The sequence below is a fragment of the Molothrus aeneus genome, chromosome 19 (genome assembly GCF_037042795.1).
Source record: "Molothrus aeneus isolate 106 chromosome 19, BPBGC_Maene_1.0, whole genome shotgun sequence".
In the NCBI taxonomy this organism is placed as follows: domain Eukaryota; kingdom Metazoa; phylum Chordata; class Aves; order Passeriformes; family Icteridae; genus Molothrus; species Molothrus aeneus.
The window spans coordinates 9,809,787-9,835,292 of NC_089664.1; the positions used below are offsets into that span (position 1 = coordinate 9,809,787).

Below are 25,506 nucleotides of genomic sequence, written 5' to 3' on the forward strand. Positions count from 1 at the left end.
ACAAGTACAGGGTTTGTTCAGTTCAGTAAGTGAGAGTCACCAGCCCGTGAGCTGCTCCTGGTGCCAGGCAGCATCTCAGGCAAGGCTGAGGTGGTCCCACTGCATTGTCCCAGCTAAGCCCAGCAGCAACTGGCAGCTGGGAGATGTCAGAACTGGGCATCTTCAAAACACAAGAATCCTGCCCACCACAACTGAGGACAGTGACAACAGTGGCCACTGACAGCTGAGGAAGGGACAGCATTAAGCCAATACTTGCCAAGCTGGGGCTGTAAGAGCACAGAAGAGCCTGTTTGTTTTTTCAGTGGGAGGAAGGCAGGGAGGTGCAGAGATGAGGCTCATACCTAGTGAGGGAAGGAACAGGAACAGCTTGTGCTTGCTCCTCCAGTAACAGTCTCTGCTCTGCTCCTGACAAGCATCTTTCCCTCACAGCTTCCCAAGCCCTTCACAAGCAGTCAGCTCCCACTCCACTGCAGTGGGTGAACGTCAGCATCCCTATTTTCACAACAGGGACGTGCAGTGAGGAGCACAACTTTCCCAAGGCCTCCCAAAAGCTACTAAAGCCAAACAGCTGATTTTCCTTCCGCCCCCACCACCTTCTGCGTGCAGCCATCCCACACACAGCAGCCCAGGCTTCTGAGCAAACATCCTCTGGAGAAGTAATTCAAAGCCAGGCAGTAAACAAACCTCCAAAGCCTTGGCCCCAGAGACGGGAGCGCAGCCGCTCCCTGCTGGAGAGTCAATAACAACAGGAGAGCAGAAAGGAAGGAGCTGGAAGAACAAGAGTCATTAGTGGAAACTTGTTGTTTGTGCTAATTAGATCATTATCTGGAAACTGCTATTGATGTTGCTATTTTAGCTCCTGCTGCTGTTCACAACTTTATTTTACCCATGTCTGTTGACTGCCCACGCTCATCCACATCCTCCAGAAAGGGCCGGCAGTGCCGCCCACAGCCAGGCCAGGATGGAGATGGTTTGTGTCCCGTGCCAGGCAGCACCTCCTTCCCCACCTCAGCACCTGCAGGGTCCTGATACACTCAGGAAAAATGTTTCCCAGCTTGTCACAATGTGCCCTGTGCTATTATTGATCTTAGTCAGACAGTGGATCATGTTACTTCATTATTAAGTGAGAGGAAGAGAGAGAAGGACTTGGACACCTGTAGGATTTCTGCCATTTCCAACCCAACAGCCAGCACAGCCCCATAGCACATAAATAATATTGATGCAGGCCCTGTACATGATCAGATTTCCCCATTGGTGGTATGAGCCATAATTGAATAACCTCAACCATTTGATTTTTGTGCTCTATCATCAAGGAGTGAAGCCTGAATAACAGAGCTCCCAAGTTGACTGACTTTGATTTATTACAGTCACTAACTATTCTTCCTCCTGAAAGCCACAGTGCCTCCTCACCCCCTGAGTGAGAAGAGCTGTGTGCTGGGGGACCAGGGCTGATGGGAGGACAAACATGAGGCTCAGCAAACCACACATCAGGGAGCTGGTTTGCCTCCAAAACTCTCATTCTCCCTCTCTCCAGCTTGTTCACCAATGGATCTGAACCTGACCTGTAGAAGGGCTTTTGTATTTCCACTGATGAGGCAAAGGAAGAGGGAAAATTGCATCACATGACCATAACAGGCTTTCAAATTTGTCTTTTACTGCAAATTCATACCACTTTCACACTACACCTGCAGTAAATTCAGCCATGACACAAGTGAACTTAATTCTGCCATCAGAACTGCAAAAAAACCATTCGTCTGCCACAGAGGCAGTTGAGGCAGAGGGCAGGGGACACTGCCCCCTTCCCGGGCCGTTCCTGAGCGCACGGATGTGCCACATGCCCCCTGGCACTCAGGCTGGCGACAACAGGCAGGCAGAGCACTGCGCCCTCCCGCATCCCTTGCTGCCAGGGGCACTCACTCCCGCTCCCTGACGCTTGCTGCATCTGGGACAGCGCTGAGGAACGGGAGTACCGGGAAGCGTCAGCAGCTGGCGGAGGTGCGAAGCCAGGCTGCCTTCAGCCGTGCCGCGGAGCCCGCCGGGCTCCCTCGCTGAGCTCTGCTTAACGCACTGCCACACCCCCCCCGCTGCACTGCGAATAGAAACGCGCTCCAATAAATCACCTCTAAGTTAAAAGCAGCCATTAGCTATTAGCAAACACCGCAGGCCTGTGGGCCAGGGTAATTCAATGTGATATGCTTGGGCATGCAAGGTAATAGGTTCCAGCTGAATACCATGTGATACAATCTCTTCAATGGGAGGTTAAATGAGGCTGAGACAGAGACCAGATGGATTTATCTGGGTAGCGCTGATGATTTTTTGTGTGTGTGCTTAAGATGAAGTGAAGGTAAGCAAGGCAGAAATAATCGGAGAGAAAAGCACGAGCTGGGCTGTGTGTGGTTGGGGAAGGGATAGTGGGAGCTCGGGACCTCATCCTGCTGGAACAAACCAAGCGAGCCAGAGGATGCTCTCAAGGCAGTACAGATGGAAACAGCCAGAGAGAAATAAATACTTTATCAATTTCCCCTTATGGAGGAACAACCAGAGGGCAGAACGAGACAAGTGGAGCGTAGCTGGGCAGATGTAGACACCTCACTGCTATTTCAGCAGGAATTTGGAGCCCAAACACCATCTCTCATCCACCAGGACATCTGCAGCAGGCAAAGGGACAGAGCCAGTGTGCTCTCTCAGGCTGAGGTGTGGCTGCAGTGCCCGTCAGTGTGGCAAAGGAGGGGCAGCTCCATGAGCAGAGTCAGTACCTAAGAAAATCAAGTGCTCAGCTTTTGCTTGGAGCAGGTTATTCTTGCTCAGGCAGGCCGCAAGGAGCTGTGGGACCCCTGCAAGGCACAGCCAGGTGTCTGCAGAGGCAGCAGGACCTCTGAGACAGCAGAGGAAATCCCTCCCTGTGAGGGTAGGCAGGCCCTGGCACAGGATGCCCAGAGCAGCTGGGGTTATCCCTGGATCCTTGGCAGCGTCCAAGGCCAGGCTGGACAAGGGCTTGGAGAAACCTGGGATAGGGGAGTGTCCTTGCCCATGGCACAGAGTGTGATGAGATTCCCCCACACCGAGCTATGCCATGTAGTGCTCCTTGCTCCAGAAGGTTCCAATCAACCTCCGCAACGACAGAAACGGGAGGTGGAACAAAGCACAAAGCAAAGCATGTTCACCCTCATCACCACGGGCCACTGACAGGCCTCAGTCCAGCACAATGAGGGGAAACCCTGGACATTGCTATGGAAATGCCCCCCCTTCACCCTGGCTGTGCACCAACAACCGCCAGGGCTCCACGACCCCGGCCGCCCCTTCCCTCACGGCCCCGTCCCGCCCTCACGGCCCCGCTGCCAGGAAGGTTCTGGAAGCACCGGGCTGTGCCCGCGCCCTGGATCCTCCCGGGGACATTTTCCTAAGCTGGGCTCTCCCGGAAGGATCCATCGGGAGGATCTGACCGAGGAGTCACTCCATGGTTCTGCTCCGGGAAACCGAAGGGCATCCCAGGCACCGGACCCCCTCCCGTCCCTGCAGAAGGGCTGAGCAGAGCGGGGCTGGCCGGCCTTCATTTTCCGACAATCCCAGCACAGCCTTCGGGGACTCCCACATAAAAGTAGCGCAGGAACCACGCTCCGGTCACCCCAAAATCCCCGCCTGACCGAGCACCCAGCCCAAGGAAGAGTGCACCTACCCCGCCAGGCTGGGGCCGGAGCGGGACGAGATCCCCTCCTCATCGCCGCGGCTCCGAACGCCGTCCCGTGCCCTCCTGAGGGCACAGCCCGTACCCAGCAGACCCTGCCCGCGCTGAGGGTACCAGCCGGGCACAGCTGCGCTGGGCTCTCCCAGCTGGTCATTAACTCTGGGGTCTCCCAGCTGGTCATTAACTCTGTAATTAGCGAGCACCTGCCCCGCCCTTCCTTCCAAGGAAGCGGCCACAGGAGCGCGGCAGGCGGCGGGGTCGGTGTGGGGTCGGTGCAGAGCTCCAGAACGCTCGGCAGGGACGGGGGTGTGGGACAGGGGACAAGGAGTGCCCAGAGCCCAGGGCAGATTGTCCGTGCCTTACCTGCAACAGCCCGATGCAGAGAAAAAACACAAATGCAACAAGGAATCACTGAGCGGGTCTGGGCACAGTCAGGCTGCACACAAGCCTGCAGGGAAGAGGGTTGAAATTCTGGACTCGCTTGCCTCAAATTTTTGTTAGATGTTGTTTTATTCTGATTTCTACTCAAGGATATCAGACCCAGTGTGTCTGATAACAAGAAAGATTTCACTGGTATACAATATTCATATCATATATGTCATAAATAGAATGATGAGTGCAGTGCTGTGGTATTCTCTGAAGAGAATATATACAAAAGTGCTGTTAAAAATCCAATGCCTTTCCTGTATTGTTTCTGTAGCTAGAGAGGTACCTCAGGATTAACAGATTATCAGTGCATTAGCATTCATATCCTGGATAAAGTGTCTCTGGTCATTTGCATGGGCACAGACTGGTAACTTAAAGGCTCTATGCAATTGGATGCTAAATAATATTCAGAGGAAATTGAATTAGACAGGAGGGAAGAGAAATGTGACTGCCATTAAATCTCTAAAGTACATTCCTGGTTTATTCCCTCCCCCCCGAGAATAATATAGCATTCAATTTTCCAATTATATAAATACATGAACAGTGGATTACTAGAGGCAGATAATTGAATATTTTGACTATTCTACAAGGGACCTTTCATATTTGAAGTGGGAGATGAATAGAGCATGCAGCATCAGCCTGTGGATGCACGAGCTATAAAAACCTCTATTAGATCCAGAGAGTATAAAGGTCTCCCATAGAGAGAGGGATCTTATCAGTGTTCAATATACAATAGTTAATTTATTCCACTGATATCAGGGTGAGTTCTACAATTGCAAAACCGGGATATTTCAGGCCACACATCGTAGTACTTCAAAGGTGCAGGGAAAGGCATTCGCAGTCATAGCATTTCAAATCCGACTCCTCTGTAACTCTGTCTTTACAGGACATCAATCATGAGATGAGAGGAACTGTAAGCTATTTTCCAGTAACACACTGCCAATCGCAAGACAAATGTCAGATGTCACAAAAGGAGAAGTAACCATTTTTCAACCTGTGAATGTCTTCAAATATATTACAATGGAAGTGTGAAAAAAATGATCCTTTCAGCTTCATTTGTTCTGACAGGTGCCAGACTTTGGAGTTCTGCATTTTATCTTCATACTGCAATAATCTTTATGACATTTGAACAGGGCTGAGGGCAGTGGCATTAGTTAGTCTACAATTGTCCTCTTATGTATAATACATAAAATTTCAAAGTCTGGCTGTTGAACTAAAAAAGATGATCTACTACTATTTTATTTGTGTTACAGAAAAAGGTAAAGAGAAGGGATGCCCACATCTGAGATTAACACATGCTGGGGACTAGTTCTGTGTGGGCTCAGCCTGACTCCTGCATTGCATTGCCATGCTGCTATTGCCAGTTGGGAAAAACACATGCTGCTTAAAACTGAAATCAGGAAAAAAACTCTACAAAACTCTTCAGTTTCCCTGAACTTAAAACTCACTTGATGTACCATGTGTGCATTTAGTCCCTGACTTGAAACAGGTGGACTCCCCCTCAGTGACACAGCATGTGTTGGGGGCACCAGCCACTGGAACATTTTGACATGGAGCCCAGGGAATGTTCTCCAGCCCAAAGCTCAGTGCCCATGTTACAGCTTTGCCATTTCTGATAGCATGGAGGACACTAAAACATAAGCCAAGTCATTAACATTAAAGAGTAGAACAAAGGAGGAAAATCAAGCTCAGATGTAGCCATTCATTATTGTAATAAATGGGACACCACAAAGAATTTCACTCAACACCCCTGAAGTTCCAAGTTATTCCTGTCCTTCCAGCCAGTCTCATGTTGTGCTTAGCCCTCACAAGAAGTGTGAGATCATGGAAGTCATGGTTCATTTCCTGGATAATAAAACCCCTCTGTCCAATTCCAGCAGTACAGCCCAGCAGTTCTGACACAACATCCTTAGATCTAATTCGTACAGAGTTACACGGTTATTTAAGGAAAAAATTAAGAATATGAGCAAAGACTCAAAGAAGATCTGCTCTAGATGTTACTGCAAGTCTCAAGAGGGTAACAAGCATGCAAAAGACAAAAAATGAGCAAACCTAGAATACAGTTAGTTTAGGCTAAAGTCAGTGACAGGGTTGGTTCCACTGGAATTTAGATGACCTCTTAGGCCTTTACACTGTACAGCTTTCTGCAGAAGCAGTGCTGAATCCCTGAAGACAAAACCACCACTTGATTCACCAAATTTGACTTGAGAAAGTAAATCTTTTTCTGTGAATAAGTGTGAGCTTATTGGTTCTGTGGAAGCAAAAGGATAAACAGTTTTAGCTCTTCTTTAAAAAACTAACAGTACTTGTCATGGCAAAGACATGTACAAAGAAGTAGAAGCCAAAATATTATTTCAGTGCTTTAAGACTGACTTTAAAAAATAAGTACATAGATATTGACCAGATCTGTATCGATTCCAACACCTACAGTCCAAGCCACGGAAAGAAGAGAGTCAAGGCCTGAAAGTCTGACCACAAGTGCAATTTCAGATTTCAGTTCTCCAGTCTGGTATTTGTGACTGCAGTTCCTTCCTTGGCTGCTGTGACATGTCCTGTGCACACAAAGCAATGTAATTCCTCAGTCAGTGCAGCCAATCCCATGATGCTGGTTATCATCCCCTGTGGGTTGGTCCTTCTTTTCCACACACTCAGGATGAATGCACAGTTTGTCACGGGATGTGCACAGTAAATCCCACAGAGAGGTGAAGAAATAGCCATTGCCAGAGTCATTATTTGAAAACGGGAGGTTGCAGTAGACTTTTTGAAAAGCATAAATAAAAAATACAGCTGAAAATAAATAGTAGTCACTCTGAAATGAAGGGATTCCATCGCCAGTCTCTCCTCCAGCAGTACCCGTGCCTGGCTGGGGATTAACTCCCCGTTCTGTCCCGGCACATGAGCGCCCGTAGCTGATGCGATGATTTCTGCAGCCGGAGCACCTGGTGGCCGTGGGGCCGGGCGGGGCCGGGGCCGGGCGCGGTGCCCGTGGCCCGCAGAGCCCCGCGGGGCTGGGCGAGCCCGCAGCCCCACACCAGGCGCTTCCCGTGCAGCGCGGCCAGGCGGCACTCGCAGAGCTCGAGCAGCGACAGCACCTGCTTGTGCAGCGGCAGCGCCTTGTACTTCTTCTGGGCCAGGCAGAAGAAAGCTTCCACAAAGGCTTGCAGACACATTCCTGCAAGGAAAAGGAGCTCACGGGAGACTGGAGCGTGGCATTTCCAGCAGCCTGCATTCCTCAGGGACAATACTATCTCTTGTTTGTTGTGGCAGCAGGGCCAAATGAGTGTGTGATGGGTGTGAATGCAAACAATCCTGCTCCTTCACATCTTTTCATTTAAATGGCAGCAATCTGGAATGCTCAGAAAGCAAAGAAATTGTCCTTCAAAGACCAAAAGCCAAGGTTTTATTTGTGTCACACTCATTGGGTGTTTCAGGGCAGGCTAAGCCCCAGGCTGGGTTACAGATGGGTGACATTGCCTATCACTGAGGCAGATTCTGGCTTTGCAGACCTCAGCCTGCAATCCAGAGGCAAAGTGGTACAGCAAGAACCCATTTTAGGATATCACACCCTTAAACTGATGTAGTATTAGCCTTGATTTCTCCTGCCAAAATTATTAAGTTGAAACCAAATGAGACACACTGAGCATCAAGGAAAACACACACATACTGAGCATCAAGGAAAACAATCCAGCTGGAGAGAAAAACAAGTTTTTGTCGGCAGCTGAATGGAGTCTTTTAGAGATGGATCTGACCCAAAAGTTCACACCAGTGTGTTATTTCAGTCTGTAGCACTATGAAGGTAACCCCATTACCAAGTATCACCTTAGCAAAATATGAGTTTGTTTGAAGCACTACTTCCTTCCTACACAGCCTGTACCAGGTACAAACCCTTTTGAAGTTGAACAGGCCATTTTTTCAGTCATACCCAGCAACTCCACAATAGTTGTTTCAGCTGAATGAAAAACAAACAGCTGAAGACAGCAGTGCCAAAAAATGTCTCTGCTATAATACAACTGCTCTATCCCTTCCCACACAAAAGTCCCCTGCAGAAGCCCCGTGCTGCAGGGGAGACTCTTCAGCTGCTGTTCGATCACATCTCGCTAATAGCACATTACCAGAGCCAAGGGGAAGAGGAGCTGAGTATTAACACTAATTATTGTATTTAAAACCTTGATGTAATACCTACTCAAATTCTTAATTAAGAAGCCAGACCCCAATTGGTTGTGCAGAATGCCACAAGCTCTCCCAGTTTGAACATACACTTAAGAAGATTATTTTAGGACGAGATATTGAAAGGTTTGGGGTTTTTAACTGTGTTGGCTTATTGATGTTGTAGGAAAGGCACCTTTTCAAAATACAACAATTACATTCTGAAGTATAATTTCTCTCAACCAAGGCTGCAGCTGGGGTCGTTTACGATCTTGGCTGTAGAACAGCTTGCAAAGGAATTGTTGAGTTATCTGAAAGCAGCAGCTGCCAGCTCAGTAAATTATTTTATCAGTCACGGTGAGCTGCAGGCAGGGAAAGCACCTCTGGTAACACACACACTTTCTCCCCAGAAGTGACACTCATTGAAGCATATTATGGAAAAAGTTAGAAGCTGTTCTAGAACAACAGAATCATGCTTGTCTTGGTTACAGCTGGGAGTGGGCTAAGCCAGCAAAACAGGTGGGCAGTTTGCATTTGAACACCTCAAAAGCATCTGGTTCATTGACATCATACACAATCTCTTCATTTTTGAAAGCCTGAAGATTCAGTTGCAAATCTGTTATTTTTCCTGATGAAATTCTACCAGCCAACCATGTAAGTGATTTATATCCATTCTGAAATGCAAATACTCAGATTTTATATAGCTGTGAAATTGAGGTGACCCTCATGTACCCAGAGTAATACGGCCCTGAAGGGTAACTGCCACAGCACTAACCAGGAGAATTGGTTGTGTATGAGCATGCCTCAGGTGTACATGGCTTCTTCCCATTTCTATCTATGCTTGAGGTGTACCTGAGCAACTAAAATTGAAAAAAATAACCCCAAAAGTCAGATTTCATAGTTTTTGAATACAAGCCTGGGTTACCTGATTCCTTGTGGTCAATGCCCATGCTGTTCCACCTCCTTGTGATATCAATATACAGGATATCTACAGCAGCCATTGAAAAATTGCTGTTACTCAGTTTGCAGTTTCTGTTAAAAAGAAACAAAATAAAGATGAGATTCTCATTACATCCAAACTCCCAAGTTAGGAAAAATTCTGCAAGGGCAACTTGCAGGAGAAAAGTTTACCCATGTCATGTGTACAGACCTACTGTAACGTGCTCAGTCTAATAAAACACACACAGCAGAGAGCAAACAAACCAGCATCCATTAAATGCTCCTATCTGAATGGAACAGGCCCAAACATGGAATATTTCAATTAAAAATATGACCTGACTGTTACACAGAGCTTTCTTCCAGGGTATTGCTAGTACTCCGAGGCTGTAAGAGATGGAATTAATTGGTACAGTGCAAAACCCACCACAAATCTGCACAGACTTTCTGCACGAGGCAGGGTTTGCACAGAGAAATATCCTTTTATTTGTCTGCCTGATCCTGTTTGGAAAGGGCTGGAGGAAGCTTTCAGGCACAGCCTTGCTCCTCCATGCCTGAGCACTGACAGGATTTCCCCTGGTGGAATGGAACCTGTGTGGAGAGCAGCTTTGGGTGCAGCTCTGGTGCAGAGCTGGCACTTTGTGTGTCTGAGTGTGCAGTGTGGTGCTGATCAGCCCTGGGAACAGCCCCATTTCCAGCATTTCCAGATGTCTGGCAGCCTGGCTCCCACCACTGCCCATGCCAAAGAGCTGGCCAAAATTTCTTGCCAGAAAAGAAACAAAAAAAATTTTTAAATCCACCCCAAACTCGGCCAATTGAAGCAAATCTCACTCTTCAGTAACCTCAACAGAGCTCCCTTAAAATAGAATAAGGCCTTGCCTGGATAGCCCAGAATGTCCCAGGCAGCATCCAAGCAAGGACTAGAGACAGTCAGTGTTTCCCTTTTAGCTACTTTTTTAGAATGAAGAAAACATAAAAGGAAAACAGATTTTGATGAGCCAGAATTTGGGTGGACATTCTTTGCAAGCACCTGCCCACACACGAAATCCCACTCGTGTACCATTTTTTCCCTGAAAAGTGATACAACACATGGAAACCTGACCTCCCTTCTGAAATGAACAGCAATGACAGCTCTTCAAAAAAGGGCCTTATAGCTGGAATAGATGCACTGGGAGAAAATAAACAAAAATAACTGCCAGTATTAAAAAGTTTAATTTAACATGCGTTAAGAAACTGCAAATGCTATTTCATTGAGCTACAGCAATTTATCTGAATATTCTTGAAAGAAAATGTTGGCATTTATTCTGTGTTCCTCTGACAAGTGCCAAAATAAGGCTGGATAAAACTACAAAAAATACAGAACTGGATGCAATCCTGTGCTGGTCTGTGGATAGAGCAGATGCCTTCAGACATTTTCTATATATCATCATTTGTATAAACCAAGTTGTTTTATATTCATTCCTGAATGCTAAATGCATCTGCATAGAAACAGGATCTGTGCTTTAGGAGTACATCTGCTGCTGCTGCTCATTTCTTTTGTCATAGTCAATGAAAGACAGAAAATGAGGTATTTGTACCATGACTAGAACAGATATGGCCATAAAAAACAATGAAAAAACCCTCCTAAATAAAAAGTATGTGAAAAAATAAATTGAGTTCCTTGACATTGCAAGGTGCAATTTCACAATGCAAATCCTCCCTGCACAGTGCATCAGGAACTGGCATTTGGGAATCCTTCCTGCAGCCTGGGGCGGCCAGCAGTGCCCCCACAGCCAACAGAATCACATCAAGTGACCTAATTTCAGTTGTCACTTCCCCACAATGATATTTCCACCATTTACTGGGAACATGACATGTTGACGAAGACGGCAAATTGTATCTGCCAAAGTATCGCTGATCTGCTGTCAAATAAAGACCCAGCTTCCTCCCAGACACACACTCATAGGTCAGGTACTCCAGGAGCTCGGATTGATGCGATGTATTTGAGAACAGAACAGGCTCCTCGCTGGAAAGCATCACACAGCCTGCAAGCTGAGGGGTACAACTGACAGGGACCCCTTTCCCCACTGACCTTATGAAGGTGCGGAACCCCGTTGGGCCCAGCTTGGTCGTCCCTTTGACGCCGAGGAAGCGGATGAAGAGTGCAGCCACCCTGTCCACGAGGCGCAGGTAGCTGAAGTGCCTGGCGTACTTGGGGAACACCTGCTTGAGGCACAGCGAGGGCAGCGCGGCCTCGGGGCCGGGGGCGGCGTCCGGCGGCTCCTCGCTCGCTGCCGGCGCCCGCTCCGGACTCTGGCACCTGCAGCACAGAACACACAGGGGTCAGCCTGGGAGGGAGCTCAGAGCTCATCCTGCCCCTGCCATGGGGACACCTCAGCCTGGGAGGGAGCTCAGAGCTCATCCTGCCCCTGCCATGGGGACACCTCAGCCTGGGAGGGAGCTCAGAGCTCATCCTGCCCCTGCCATGGGGACACCTCAGCCTGGGAGGGAGCTCAGAGCTCATCCTGCCCCTGCCATGGGGACACCTCAGCCTGGGAGGGAGCTCAGAGCTCATCCTGCCCCTGCCATGGGGACACCTCAGCCTGGGAGGGAGCTCAGAGCTCATCCTGCCCCTGCCATGGGGCCACCTCAGCCTGGGAGGGAGCTCAGAGCTCATCCTGCCCCTGCCATGGGGACACCTCAGCCTGGGAGGGAGCTCAGAGCTCATCCTGCCCCTGCCATGGGGACACCTCAGCCTGGGAGGGAGCTCAGAGCTCATCCTGCCCCTGCCATGGGGACACCTCAGCCTGGGAGGGAGCTCAGAGCTCATCCTGCCCCTGCCATGGGGACACCTCAGCCTGGGAGGGAGCTCAGAGCTCATCCTGCCCCTGCCATGGGGACACCTCAGCCTGGGAGGGAGCTCAGAGCTCATCCTGCCCCTGCCATGGGGCCACCTCAGCCTGGGAGGGAGCTCAGAGCTCATCCTGCCCCTGCCATGGGGCCACCTCAGCCTGGGAGGGAGCTCAGAGCTCATCCTGCCCCTGCCATGGGGACACCTCAGCCTGTGCCAGGGTTGGGGGGTGTGCCAACCTCAGGGACTCACTGAGGGCTGCACTGGGGCTCTGGAGAAGGGACCAGGGACTCCCCATTTCCAGAGAACCCTGCCCAGCTTCCCTCCATTTTCTCCTCTGCTGTGGGATTTCCAACAGGCCAGGGAAGGAGAAGAGAGCTGAGCCCCACTCTCTAAAGCTGCTCGTTAGAATTAATTGTTTTGACTGACACAGCTGAGTCAGGCAAATGAATGAAAGGTCAAATATAAGGTAATGCTTCTGTTGCCACACAGAAAAAAAGCAAAGCTTCATTTACATACTAATGTCTGACCTCAATACATTCGTTTCTCTAATTCTGCAGCTTATGAAAGATCACTCTTTAGAAAAGATCAACTGTAGTGCAGCCTTAAAAAAATTTAAATTTTAATAAAGCTTATGGAAATGATATCTAAGACTACTTATCTTTTATACATGATTACTCATTTATTAATGTTTCCTCCATCTATGTTTTATTCCTTTATTTCTGACCAGCCTTAATCTTTATGCAAATACAAGTTGCTAAGGGACAAACAAATTTGCAACTACTAATTAAAGGCTTCAAAATTTGCAGCATTTTGTACACTTGTATATAAAATTTAGCTGTCAAAATTCAGAGTAAAATGAGGTAAGAATCACAATATTAATATTTCTAAGAATGCTTACTTGATGTATTTTACATTTAGGGCATTGCTAGAAGTATAAATTAAGCAATTTCAGTATCAGCTTACAACTGCTTACCTAATAAAAGAAAATACTATGTTCTGGATTCTGAAGCTATAATTATTCCCTCAGCTGAGCCTCTATTCTCCAAGCAAGGACTATGTTAACATAGTTAAAAGCAGAGAATATTTTGCATGACAAATGTATCTATCCACCCATTTATCACCACAGAATATGGACCTCCCAAAGAACAGGTAAGTGTTGTACCTGGAGCATGTAGGAAGGGAATCTATGTGTGTGCTCATTCACAGAAATAAATCATTTAGGAAACTAAGGCCAAGCCAGAGCACTGTCTCTGCATTATCAACCATTCATGAATTTGCTTTTATGGACTAATCCCATTATTTTATTAACACAGAGACTTTCAGCACTCCCAGGATGTCATAGCAAGCAGTTTCATGGTTTGCCTGCATGTTGTGTCAGTAATCAGCTTTTGTTTTGTTCTGGCCACTCTGAGTGCCATTTGTAGAAAATTAATATTCATCCCCTCTTCCACCCTCTGGCAAAGTAAAAAAGCATCAATAGCACAAGAATTTCCACCTTTCAAAATAATAATATAGTTCCACAAAGATAGAAATATCAAAAGAATGTTAAACCTACAAAGTAAGAGATTTTTGACATTATGTTGGAATAATTATGGCTCTTACATAGAGTTTATTCAACACTTTGGAGAATGCTTTGAGGCAGGCAGAGCAGCCCCAGTAAAGAGTCCATATTTCAAAGAGCAGAATCAATCAAACAGAAGGATTGATAATCACCATGGTGTTGGCAGACAATGAACTTCTGATCACACCAAATACATTTGGAAAACACAGCAGCTGTCCTGTCTCTGGGAAGCAGAAAATGCTGAAAGCAGAATTTCCATCTCTCTCTGAGAGAAAAAAAACCCAGTATCTCAGTTAAAGAAATAAATTGGGTAAATCACCTCAGTTAGATTTTGAAGCTCACCTGCAGCTTCCAGGCCTGACAGTGGTGTCCCTGCAGAAGGGTGAGAGGCACAGAGCACACTGCTTGCTTTGGAGAGCTGGCAAACACATTTTAGGTGAATCCATGGGTAAAATGTACTCCATAGCTTTGCCACTGGAGTAAGAAACCCAAAATAATTGATGAGACTGTTGGAAAAGAGAAGGCCAAGCCCCTGCAGCCTGCCAGCAGCCATCCCAGCAGCTCTGGGCTCTCTGCTCTGTCCCTCGAGTGCTGTTTGTCTGCCACAGCCATCAGCCCCCTTTCTGAGAAGGATGGTTCACTGCCTCTTCAGACTGATGGATTTATTATAAAAATAAACACTTCTCATTAAAGATTAAATAGCTTTTGGCAGAAAACAGAAGACTGGAAAGTTTGCTGCCTTCACACAGTGTTAATGAGTGTTTCCAAGATGTAGAAACTTGGCAGGGATCCCGCTCTGCTCCACGCCAGGGACACAAAGCCAGGGATGAGAACATTACTGACATTTTCATTTCATATGCAGAGAAGTCTAGAGCTGTGGTTTGATCTCTATAGCCCTCCCTAATTCATAGTTTAAATAATTAAAGGAGAAATGCATCTGAGGAGTCTCAGGTGCTGAAAAAACCCAGCTATTTCCTAATTATTAATCGAGATTCTTTACTTCCAACTTTCTCCTCTTAAAAATAATGGTGCTATCATTCTGTATTCACTACAGATTTATTACTCTTAATGTAACACAAGCAGTGAATGCTTATGTTATTACCTGTCAGCTATGAGTGCAGCAGAAAATATGGCATTACTGTAATGAAATAATGGATAGGCAATGCAAATCCTGCATCCAAAGACTTTGTTCCACTGTAGCAAAAATTATTACAGAACAAAGATCATTAAATATAGTCCCCAATACTTTATTTTCTGTGAAGGTAGCTGTTATTATTCCTAGTAGATTTATTTGTGTTCACTATTTGCTTTCAAGGTACTTATGTGCCTCATTATTTCTCCAGAGTTTCTTTTGTTTCTTTAGAAAAGTGTGCCTGAAAAATAATAATGCAGGATAGTGCAAAGGCAAAGCAGCTGTAAAGCCTGGGAATACACTGAAATTAGACCACCAAGTGTCTTACATTAGAACAGAAAAAAAAATAAAACCCCAGGATATTTCTTCCCATGTGGAAATTATTCTTAGAAAGCAGTTGTGCTTATGCTGGACAGAAAAGGAGCTTTACCCTGTCAGCCAAGGGAGCAGAAAGCAGCACTGCAATTGCATTTTATCAGCTTTAATCCTCCTATTAAAGCAGGTGAATTCTCATACACAAAATAACACTCCTGATGATTACACTGCTATTAAGTCATGTGACTTCATGCTTTCATTTTGTGGCCACTGGGTGCTAGGCAGTTTTATTGCTTTCTCAGTGTTTCAGAGACTAGAGACCAATTATTACTTAAAAATAAGCCAATCATCTCTCTTGCTGAAAGATGACTTGCAGCAGAAGCTAAATTATAGAGAACATCACTGCCCCCAATACATTAATTTCTGTCACTCTGTCACTGTAAAAATTTACAGCAGATATAATCTCTTTGAAGGGGGATCAAGTCAAAGAAAGTACAAGCCTAGTTTTAAATAGAATTTTAATTTTAATGAAAGCTTCAGGGAATGATGTTTATGCTGCTTATCTTTCATACCTGGTGATTAAGTTAATTTATACTTAATGGAAGAGGATATTTCCAATCCCCAGACAGGCTCAACATCTGTCTGTGACTATGTTTTTGGAAGCCTTAAGCTGCTTGTGATTGATGTAATAAAACCAGGATCCTGCAGAACTGACACCTGAAGGATATCTGTAAGAGGGAAAATGTTATTTTTCTGCTCAATGCCTCTGCTTAAGTCAAACCAAAATCCAAGCACTTAATATTGCTGTCCCTTAAAAACCTGCTTTGCACTCCCTCACCATTATTTGAGTATGAACAGGGCAATAAGCAAACAGTTCTCAAATATGTTTATGATCCAATATTCACTCATCATGTGCAGTGCCTGAGACATGGAACTTTCTGATGGCCTGAAGCTAATGAGAATAATAAACCTCCTGCAAAAAAATCTATGAAATGGTCTCCATTTTTCCTTTACTTCTCTTTCCATGTCTATTTAAAACCAAATGTTAGCAAAAATAAATGGTTGCATTTATCACATAATTATAACAGGGAAAAAAAGTCTTGAAATGTAAACACCTTGCCAGAAAAAGGTAAAATTTTCAACTTTATCCCAAGAAATCACAGTACTTTCAAAGGAAAAAAGACAGGCATTTCAGCTGTCATTTATATCCATGTTATTTTAAATTCTAATTCTTACAAGGCACCTGCATGTAAGGACTTTGCACTGGTGTTCAGGGATATAATCTGTGTGTGCACATCCATTTATTCCATTCACTGTTCCCTCTCTGAGCCTGTGCTGGGGCCCAGGAGCCCCAGTCCAAGGAGGGATTTGTTTCCTTCCTGGTGAGGTGATGCACCTCAGCCTGACCTTGCCTGATCAATTGGTTCTAACATCTTCTAGGCTGCATGAAATCTGATTTTTGAAATCAATTTGTTCATGGCTTGTGCCATTCCTGAGAGAACACAGAGTACACACCACAACTCAGGAGTCACATGAGGAACTGCTAACCAGGACAAAGCATTCAAGGCTCCCCCAGATATTTTATACAAAACTCTCACAGCTGGTTGCAGTTTTACTTACACCTAACACAGAGATTGTAAAGATGTCAAGGAGACAGGTAAGAAATAAGACATTTTTATACCATACACACATAGCCCTGCTGTACATACAGACATAAACACACACTGTAACTACAATTTCTGTTTGTGGTATATACCTGTACACTTATGCTGTGTAAACTATCTGGTGGAAAGCAATTCAGTATAAGAGAGATTACAGAAAATTAGAAGTTATTGGAGTTTACATTACAGAGCAACTGGGAAAACTGATTTAAAGGCAGAGTTGCTTCTGTGCAGGACAAACACTCCAGAAGGTAAAAGGGAAAAAAAAGTCAAATTAAATACACATATTTCTTTCATTTTACACAAGGCAATTAAGCTAATATTCTGAAAATCAAATTTCATTCAAGAAGCATTTAACTGAAGATTAGTAATGGAAATTGTGCATATACAAAAGCCAGGAAAAAACTCTACAGTCGAGAGTGCAGCTGAATCACTGCTCCTGCAGTAAGATACCACCCAAAAACTAGATTATGTTAGCAAGCTACAGGCTACCTAGAGGTGAAGATGATTTTGCTGATAGCAGAAACTCAGCTCAAATGATTAACATATTGAAGTGTCAGGAAAAAACACTTTGTACTCAAACCTACCTCTTAATGCCCTTCCCTGTGTGAACACAAAATTCAGTGAACCCCCCTGGACAGGGAAGGCACCCACAGATGTTGCCTTTAGCTTTAAGAGAGGGGAAAAAATGTGGTTTTAGCTTCAAACTACAACAGCTTTCTTGTGCTGAAAACTAAAGAGGAAATTATAGGGATGATCTCTAAGGTGCCTTCCAGCAGAAGGCTGGCTCCACCAAACACTCCAGTAAACACTTCAGTACTTGATGAATAAGGTCAGAATTGCTTTTGTTTTATACCCTCCCCAATGTAACTGGAGCACATCTCTGACCATATTTAACCTGAATTTTCACTGGTTCCAGCTGAAGCTGCCCCTCAGCAACGCCTGGATACAGCAAACATCTGCATGCAACACAGCTCCCAGGGATGCTCTGAAGTCCTGCTGAATTCATGGTTTAAAACACAAAGCAAAGCAACACAAAGCAGCCTAATTTGTCAGAATTTAGCCAAAGCAGGAGCAGGCAGCAGAGGAGCTCCAAGATCCACGTGGCAGTTTGGGAAGGAGGCTCAGAGAGCAGAGCTGAGCCCCAGCCAGAGCTGCTGGGACAGGGACACAAAGTGCATCTCAACCTGTGTGAACCCAGGCTCTCCCACCACCAAGACTCACTGACAATCTCTAATCAAATTACTGAATCCAAAGATGCATTTAGAGCTGCTGGCTCCATGTTCATTTTGAAGCCATGTGGAAGGAGATGAAGCAGCCACTCCTTTACTCCTGACCTCCCTTCTTTCTGGGCAAACCTTGGACATTTCAGCAGTCCTGTGGCTGCTCTACTAAAACTTGAGGAAAGTGACAGTTTTCCTTTTCTCTGTACTTTATCACAAAGGCTTTCTTTTTATGTAAGAATCATTGTAAGAGAGGAAAAAGCAAAAAAAAAAAACCCCAACCCTTCTTAATGATCAACTCAAAATGTAATATGGTGTGAATATCTAAGAGATGTAATTGCTAGAGCATGTTTTGATACATTCAAATGTTGGGAAAGTTCAGTTTTTATGGAGACACAGGTCACATTCCCTAGCTTATCTCCATTCCTTCCTCTACTGCTCACAAGAGAGAAAAAAGAAAGAAAAGAGATGTCAATAAAAAGCTAATTAGATTAGCTGCATCTCAAAACACTGTGATTCAAGTCTAATTGGCCAAAGTAGTCTCCAGTCCCAATTTGATAGCACAGACCCAGAGCTGGGCTCACCCCAGAGCCAGGGGCACTGCACACACCAATTACTGCTAAAGCACACCATGGGCTTGGGCCAATTAATTCCACAGTGCTGAAAATGAAACCTTTTCAAGTCCTGCAGCCCATATCAGTTCTTGTCTATTAAAATTTCCAAATGAGCTGGGCCTGTCATCCTCTCACTTGCTGAGTACATTGGAAGCACTTCCAGCTGTCCTTCAATACGGGGTCATTCCAAGAGATTCAGGATAAGACTGAACTCACTCTTTATGTGCAAGCTAAAGTACAGCCTGTCCAGTCAAGATGTGAGTGCTTGGAATACAGTGTGTGAGCAAACACAGCCCTGCTTGCAAAACTGGACTGTGAACAACAGCACTTTTTGCAGTGGTGAAGGCTAAAATAGGAATAATCATAAATTAATCTGTATCTATGCAAGGGAGGTGGTTTTAGCTATTTTAAAAGAAATATTATCACCCATTATTACCCATTTTTAGTCAATTAAAACATTTCAGATTATATTTCAGATTATAGCCACTCAGAAATTAAAATATCTATCATCACATTTAATTATCTTTTCTGTGCTGGGATTTCTGCCACAGCACATTCAAATTATTTGCCAATGTTCTGCACTAAGTAGTGTATTTTTTGTTGTTGCAGTACAACATAAGTGGCTCTTAAAAGCAATGTAGAACTGTTCTGTCAGTCAAGCACTACCAGATCCTTCCCTTTATGGAGGGACATCTCACACTGTAGTTCATAGAATTTCCAATAGGGCCTGTCCTAATCAATAGGAGAAAGGTTAAATGCTCTTAAGGATGTAGCAGATAAATAATTGGAAAAGCAAGAACAGAGAGCAAGGATCAAGATACCACAACATCTGCTTCACAAAACTGAAGAGAGTCATTGAGGCAAGTTCCTTGAGCAGGATGAGAAATAGCAGTAGAAATAAATACTCTCAACTACAGAAAAACCAAGTTAACGTTTCAGTAATCTGAACTGAAGGAACATTGACAAACATCACATTTAAAAGTCTCCCTCACATGTCTAACTCATGAAAAGCTGCCTGGGCTAACGTAACAGACACGAATTGATAGTGGAGCTGGCAGATTGCCTGATGAAGGACTGAACCAGAAAGCCCTGTAGGAAAGAGAAAGGGGCTAATTCAATGTGCTTCCAAAGGGCTTTGGCAGAATGAGCCTCAGTATGAACGCTGGGTCATCTTGACTGATGGAGAAAAGAATTGTGTCAGCCTCCAAAATGAACCAGAGGAGAAAGATCAATCTCAGGAAAGCCACACATATGAGTTTATACAGTCTCAGGCAGAAAGAAGGCTTGGAGTGAAGAGGTGGTGCTTGAGAGGCATTTGAACAGCTGCAAACCTGAGCAGACTTGCAGGATGCAGGAATCAACCAAAAGCTCTGGCAGTCAGCCCATAAAGTCAATTAGCAAATGGAAACCCAAACACTGATATTTCCATAGCTGGGTTTATTACATGCTTATTTTGATAGGCACTAAACTCACTCCATATAATGCAAAAGGCACTGACAGCCCTGAGTAATGAATCCCTGAGGAACAGAACGCAGCTGCTCACAGCAGCAGAAAGGAAGATGCATTACAGGCAGCCTGAAGAACAGCCATTATTTCCTGATCAGTGATAGCTGCAGCACCAGCAGCCCCCATCCAGCCTCTCCACATGTCTGTGCTCTGAGTTTCTGACCCTCTTCAGCCACCCCTGTCACCCAATCACAACCCTGCAATGCAGATAGTGAGATAAACACAGTAATAAATGGCAAGAATGACTTTATCACCAACACAATCTAGGCTAATCACACTCTCGAGACATCTCTACAGTGTATTTTCATTTTTCCATTAAACATGACTCTAACATCAGGGGAGGTTATGAAACTGAAGAAAAATATCTGGAAAATAAATGGAATAGATCTGAACAGGTGATTTCCTGACTTTCCTTAAGAAAGTACAAAATTGCTCCTAAATATCAAGAAATTAAAAACAGCATTAGGATTTGGAAAACGTCTTTGGAACATACGAAAGGATGACCAGAAATAAATTCATGTTTTCATTAAATACAGATCCCATTCTCCTCCTAGAAACTATTCACTTTTTCCTCTCTCAGGGAAAGGAATCATTTCAAGAGCTCAAGTTGTGTAATCAACACAGTGGAAAAAATGAGCCACCCTGTTTCGTGCAAGAAAAGAGGAAGATCTTTTGTGTGGCAATTTCTACAAAACCTTGTTTTGACTGAATTTCTTCCTAACACCAAAAGAATAAAATAAAAAAGTCAGTCTGACAGACATTAATATTTACAGGGTGCTCACAGAACAGAGTGACATTAGCCAGTGTTTGCATGCTGATCTTGCAAAAATGTGAGAGCAACCACATTGGGGTTCTTCCTGCTCAGGAAATTAGTTAATCATATTTGACATTTTCTAGAGCCACAGGACCCAGAGAAGAGAATTGTACCTGACATCTTTTAAAAAGAAGGGGAAAAAAAATCAGAACATCACAAATAAATTTCAAGGCTGGTTTCAAATGGAAAAAAAGCACTGCAGTGGCATGTACAGAGAAAGGACCCAAGAAAAGATAAACTAGCAATGAAACACAAGGGCGTGCTAGGTAATAAACCAAAAGCATTCCATTTGGAGGGCACAAGGAATTGATTGTTTTTGTAACAGCCATAGATTAAATTACATTTCATTTCCAAAGTGTTTCAATTCTTTCTTCTGTCAATGGCTATTTCAGAGCTGAATAAAAGTCATTATATTACTTAGGGGCTGCACCTTCATCATCTCGAGCAGGGAAAAAGCAGATTTTATTCCATGAGAAATAAACTCATATTTCTAATGACACACATGCCATAGTGCTATGATTTCTTTATCAAGAGAATAAAATGGTTCTATTCTGTCTTGAAATATGTAAGAAACTAGGCATGGAAATGCAAGAGATCACAGCAGGACACAGAGTAAACAACAGCAATCGAAATACAAAGGAGTCCTTATTGCTGGATTAATTAGCATTAATAAACCAGGGCATAAATATTTTTGACAGGACAGGAAAGCAGGTCATTAGCACTTTTGGGATGATATAAATGTTCCTCCTACAACATGCTGAGCACTCCTGCTCCAAATGATCCTGCCAGCTTGCCTTTATACCTCCAAACATCTGACATCCAGTGCAGAATACACAGCATTTACATGAGACTGAGACTCCTTTTTGCTCCTCCAATCTAATGCTATTTGAGGAAGAATAAATTGCTAATAATTAAACAAACAGTGAAGCTAAAACCTTTTTACTACTATCAAGATTCCAAATTAGGCACAGAAAAATAGAAGTTTGCAAAGCCTTTTGAAATGGATTTTCTGTTGGAGGCACAACATACACAATGATTTGCATCAGTGATTATCTTAATTAAACTGCTGTTTACATAAGTAACGTTGATTTACTTTACATGTTGTTCAGTGTCATTAGACCATTCACTTAATTGTGCAAATTTCCTTTAGCTGAAGCCTTCTCCCACCTTCAGCAGGCTGTGAACAGCACCTCTGGTGTAAGGAGTGAATCCAGAGCAAGTTTAATAATTACTACACAAGCTTCAGACAAGTTTCAGTCACACAAATCACTGGGTTAGCTCCAGCATCTCAATGGCCTGGATGTTTGCCATCACCTGCTCAAGCCTTAAAATCCATGAGGACAGCACTGCCACACAGACAGAGCAAACATCAGTACCTGCCATGAGATTTTATTAATGTTTTTATTTCTTAATGATGAGCGAAACTTGAGTTCCACATAAGTGACTTAAAACGAGGAAAAGGTAATTTCTGCTGTGGAAGAAAAGCCACCATGTATATTTAATTCCTTTGATTTGAACATGTATCAATGCAGATTTTCAATCACTAATTGCTGGCAGTGCCAAGACAGTTACTACCAATCCCTGCATGTAACGACTGGAGCTGTGTTGGAAAAATTAAGAGATATGTATGGAATGAGAAGCTGATCTTATTCAGCTTAGTTTTTTTTTCCAATATTGTACATCATATGATAGGAAGGAGGAAACCAATATCAAAACACCATGAAGATGAGGGAAAATTAAACTAAAAAAACTCTGAGCTATTAATCCTTCCTGATAATGAAGTACTTCAGGATGACTTCTAAAACTCACTTTCATTTAGATGCCTCATTTATTTTAATCTGGGAGATAATTAGAAGGAAATCAAATTCTCCACAGCAGAATATTTACCTGAGATGCAGCTCAGACTTCTCAGTATTTCCCCTGTGTGTTCAAAGTCTATGTTATATATATTGCTAAAACCTTACTGAGATTAATGCCCCTTACTTAATTAGCATCCAAATTTGAGTCTGTGAGGCTTGCTGCTGGTTTGCTGTCAGAACAGCAATTCTTCCAGATTTTTTTTCTGTCAATACTTGGCCAAGTTTTGGTCAAGAAGTTCCAGACACTGTTTCCAGTTCAGTAAAAAGCACGTGGAGGCAGAAGGGGGGGATGCCAGGGGAAGGAGGGGCAGCTGTGCCAGAGCTCCTGCACATCCCCCCCAGCAGGTGCCAGGGCACTGCCCTGGGCAGTGACTTTTGGTGCACACACCAATATTCATCTCCAAGGTGCTCTGTTAACCAGATCACCCTGGAAGAAAAGCTGCACCACTGATGAATTCGTGCTGTGAAGAGCCAGTGGTTTATCTCATCACCAACTAATCCTGTTAGGAATTATTTAACACTCTAAATGTATCAGAGAAGAATCCTCTGCTGAATGAGCCTTCCCCGCACACTGGCGTCCTCTAGCAATTTATTTGTAATTATCACTTGCCTTTTTTCCATATCTAATATGAAGTTAATGAATGCCTGACATAACTTCAGCAGAAAAAACCACCACGACTAGTTACTTAATTACAGGTTAAAAAATGATCTTTTTCAGCTCCATGCACTGAAGTAATCTTTAAGGGTAGAGGTTAAGTACAGGCAACACAGAGTATAAATTGCTTTGCAAAATGTTCTGTACACTGACCACAGCAACTTCTCTGTGTGGCACAGGCTTTGAAGGAAGAGTTTGATCTCATAATAATATTGCAGTAATACAGAACTTGTTAGTATTATCAGTCATGTCTTGTTCATGGGCCTCTGTCTACAAAAGGACAGCAAATTTGCACTTGAAATCATCATAGAATGTGAAGAACATTTCAGGTTACCACTAAGTGCCAAGAGAAGAGCAAAATGGATACTTTAGCATGGAGGCAGACCTATGAGCAAGAATTTCTAGGGGAAAAATAAGAGAAAAAAAAAATCACCCTTTCATGTCTTCAAGAACTGCTTAAAATGAAGTGTTTCATCAAAAAAAGATATGATTTCTCTCAGCCTGATCCCACCACAGGCATTCCTGTGCAAGCTGCTGCAGCCAGTTCTCATTTCTAGATCATAGATTTAACTCTGTTTATTATCACAGATTAAGGAAGCAATTTTTAAATACAATATTCATACTTTTCAGCTCCAATGGGGCAATTCATTCAGAGTAATTTGTGACTTTCAAGCAAATTAATACACAAATTTATGTCTCATTACTGTTTTGAATAAAAAAAGAAAGAGGCCTCAAGTGGAAGCGTAAATAAATAAATTTGACTTTCTAAACTGTTTGCACCAGTTAAGAGTAAGATATTCCAGGGAAACTGGTATATCCTCATTTACAATCAGCTTGTGGACCTTCTCAGGGAAAAACAATCTCATTTTTCTATTTATTGCAAGGCACTGATGCAAAACCAGGGAAAATCAGCAGACTTACTGAGTATCCTTCCTCTTCTTTTTCTGAGGGTCCATCAGCCGCAGGGTGTCTCTGATGACAGCAACTTTCACTTTTTCATCAACAGGGCTTGGGACATTTTCAAATACTCCAGGAGAAAGCTTTACATCACAGAGGGATACAGTTATTCACTACAGAACTAAGGGGAATTTATTCCACATTTGCTCAAACTTCATGTGCTTCATCTATATTTTAAATACACCATGATGGATTACAAAATACTTCTTCAAGGATGCACAAATACCTGCACATTTTCAGTATGATGTTACAACAAATTCCTCTAGTAAACTGAAATATTATAAAAAAGATTGTTGCTGATGTTATCATTTATATTATGTATACAAACATGAAAAAGATTATTAACAATCCCCTAAACACAATTAACGACTGCAGGAGATGATGAATAAATGCATTTATGACAGAGATGATGGAGAGCTTTCACAATTCCAATAAGTCATATTTCCTATGTATAAGATTAGCAATGATTTCAAAGCAGAAAATTACAGAGAACCTTGGAGGTTTCACATTAGCAGACAGCTTTCATCTTTCAAAGAAGGAAAAAAGCCCAGAAAACCCAACCTAAGCAATTTCATTCCAGTATCACATTGAGAACTCTTACCTCTTGCTCATGTTCTATTCTCATGCTGGGGTTTGCATTTACTTCCAGTAACACGGGCTTCAAGTCTTTCATCAGGAGAATGTCAAACCCTAAAATCTGTGCATAACAAGCAATATGTCACTTCAGTTCTACTCAGGGTGTTCTGCAGAATGCAGTGTTTGTCCATATGGCAGCACTGAGGAGGAATAAACATTTGAGGGGCAGAAAAGAAGTAACTGAGAAACTCTCCAGAGTGCTGAATAACTCCAGAAGCCACTTGGCTCCCATGGCAGTGGCTCCTTTCACAGCACCCCCATCCCTGAACACTGCATCTACCAACATGGAACCTTGGCACCCATGATGAGGGGATCTGGAAATTGCCAGGATCAAAACAGTGTTAGGAACCTGCAAAGCTTCACTTCTAACATGTAGAAGATGGAATCTGGAGTGAAAACTGTCACTAACAACCTACACCCATTGAAAATTCTCTGTATCTGCTTAGGGCTGGCAGTAACACAGGTCGGGAGATTGAGGTTTGACTTGGGTGAGGAGCTCTGAGCTCCCACCAGTGAGCAGCACCATAACTAGAGAAACCTTTCAGAA

The 25,506-nt window shown here is 43.9% G+C and overlaps 1 protein-coding gene across 2 annotated transcripts in view; it reads right to left on the bottom strand.

The window, feature by feature from the left end:
* Nucleotides 1-4,176: 4,176 nt before the first annotated feature.
* The window catches only part of TTLL11 (tubulin tyrosine ligase like 11), a 34,609-nt gene continuing 13,279 nt past the window's right edge, over nt 4,177-25,506 (bottom strand). The window contains exons 5-9 of one of the 2 annotated variants that reach the window (XM_066562934.1): nt 24,925-25,020; nt 24,288-24,406; nt 11,265-11,492; nt 9,174-9,289; nt 4,177-7,283 (exon numbers count right to left, since the gene is read on the bottom strand). In XM_066562934.1, coding sequence (XP_066419031.1) covers nt 6,982-7,283; nt 9,174-9,289; nt 11,265-11,492; nt 24,288-24,406; nt 24,925-25,020 — 861 coding nt within the window. In that variant the 3' untranslated portion in view covers nt 4,177-6,981. The remainder of the gene's footprint in view (nt 7,284-9,173; nt 9,290-11,264; nt 11,493-24,287; nt 24,407-24,924; nt 25,021-25,506) is intronic. The other variant, XM_066562933.1, reaches the window with a different exon arrangement.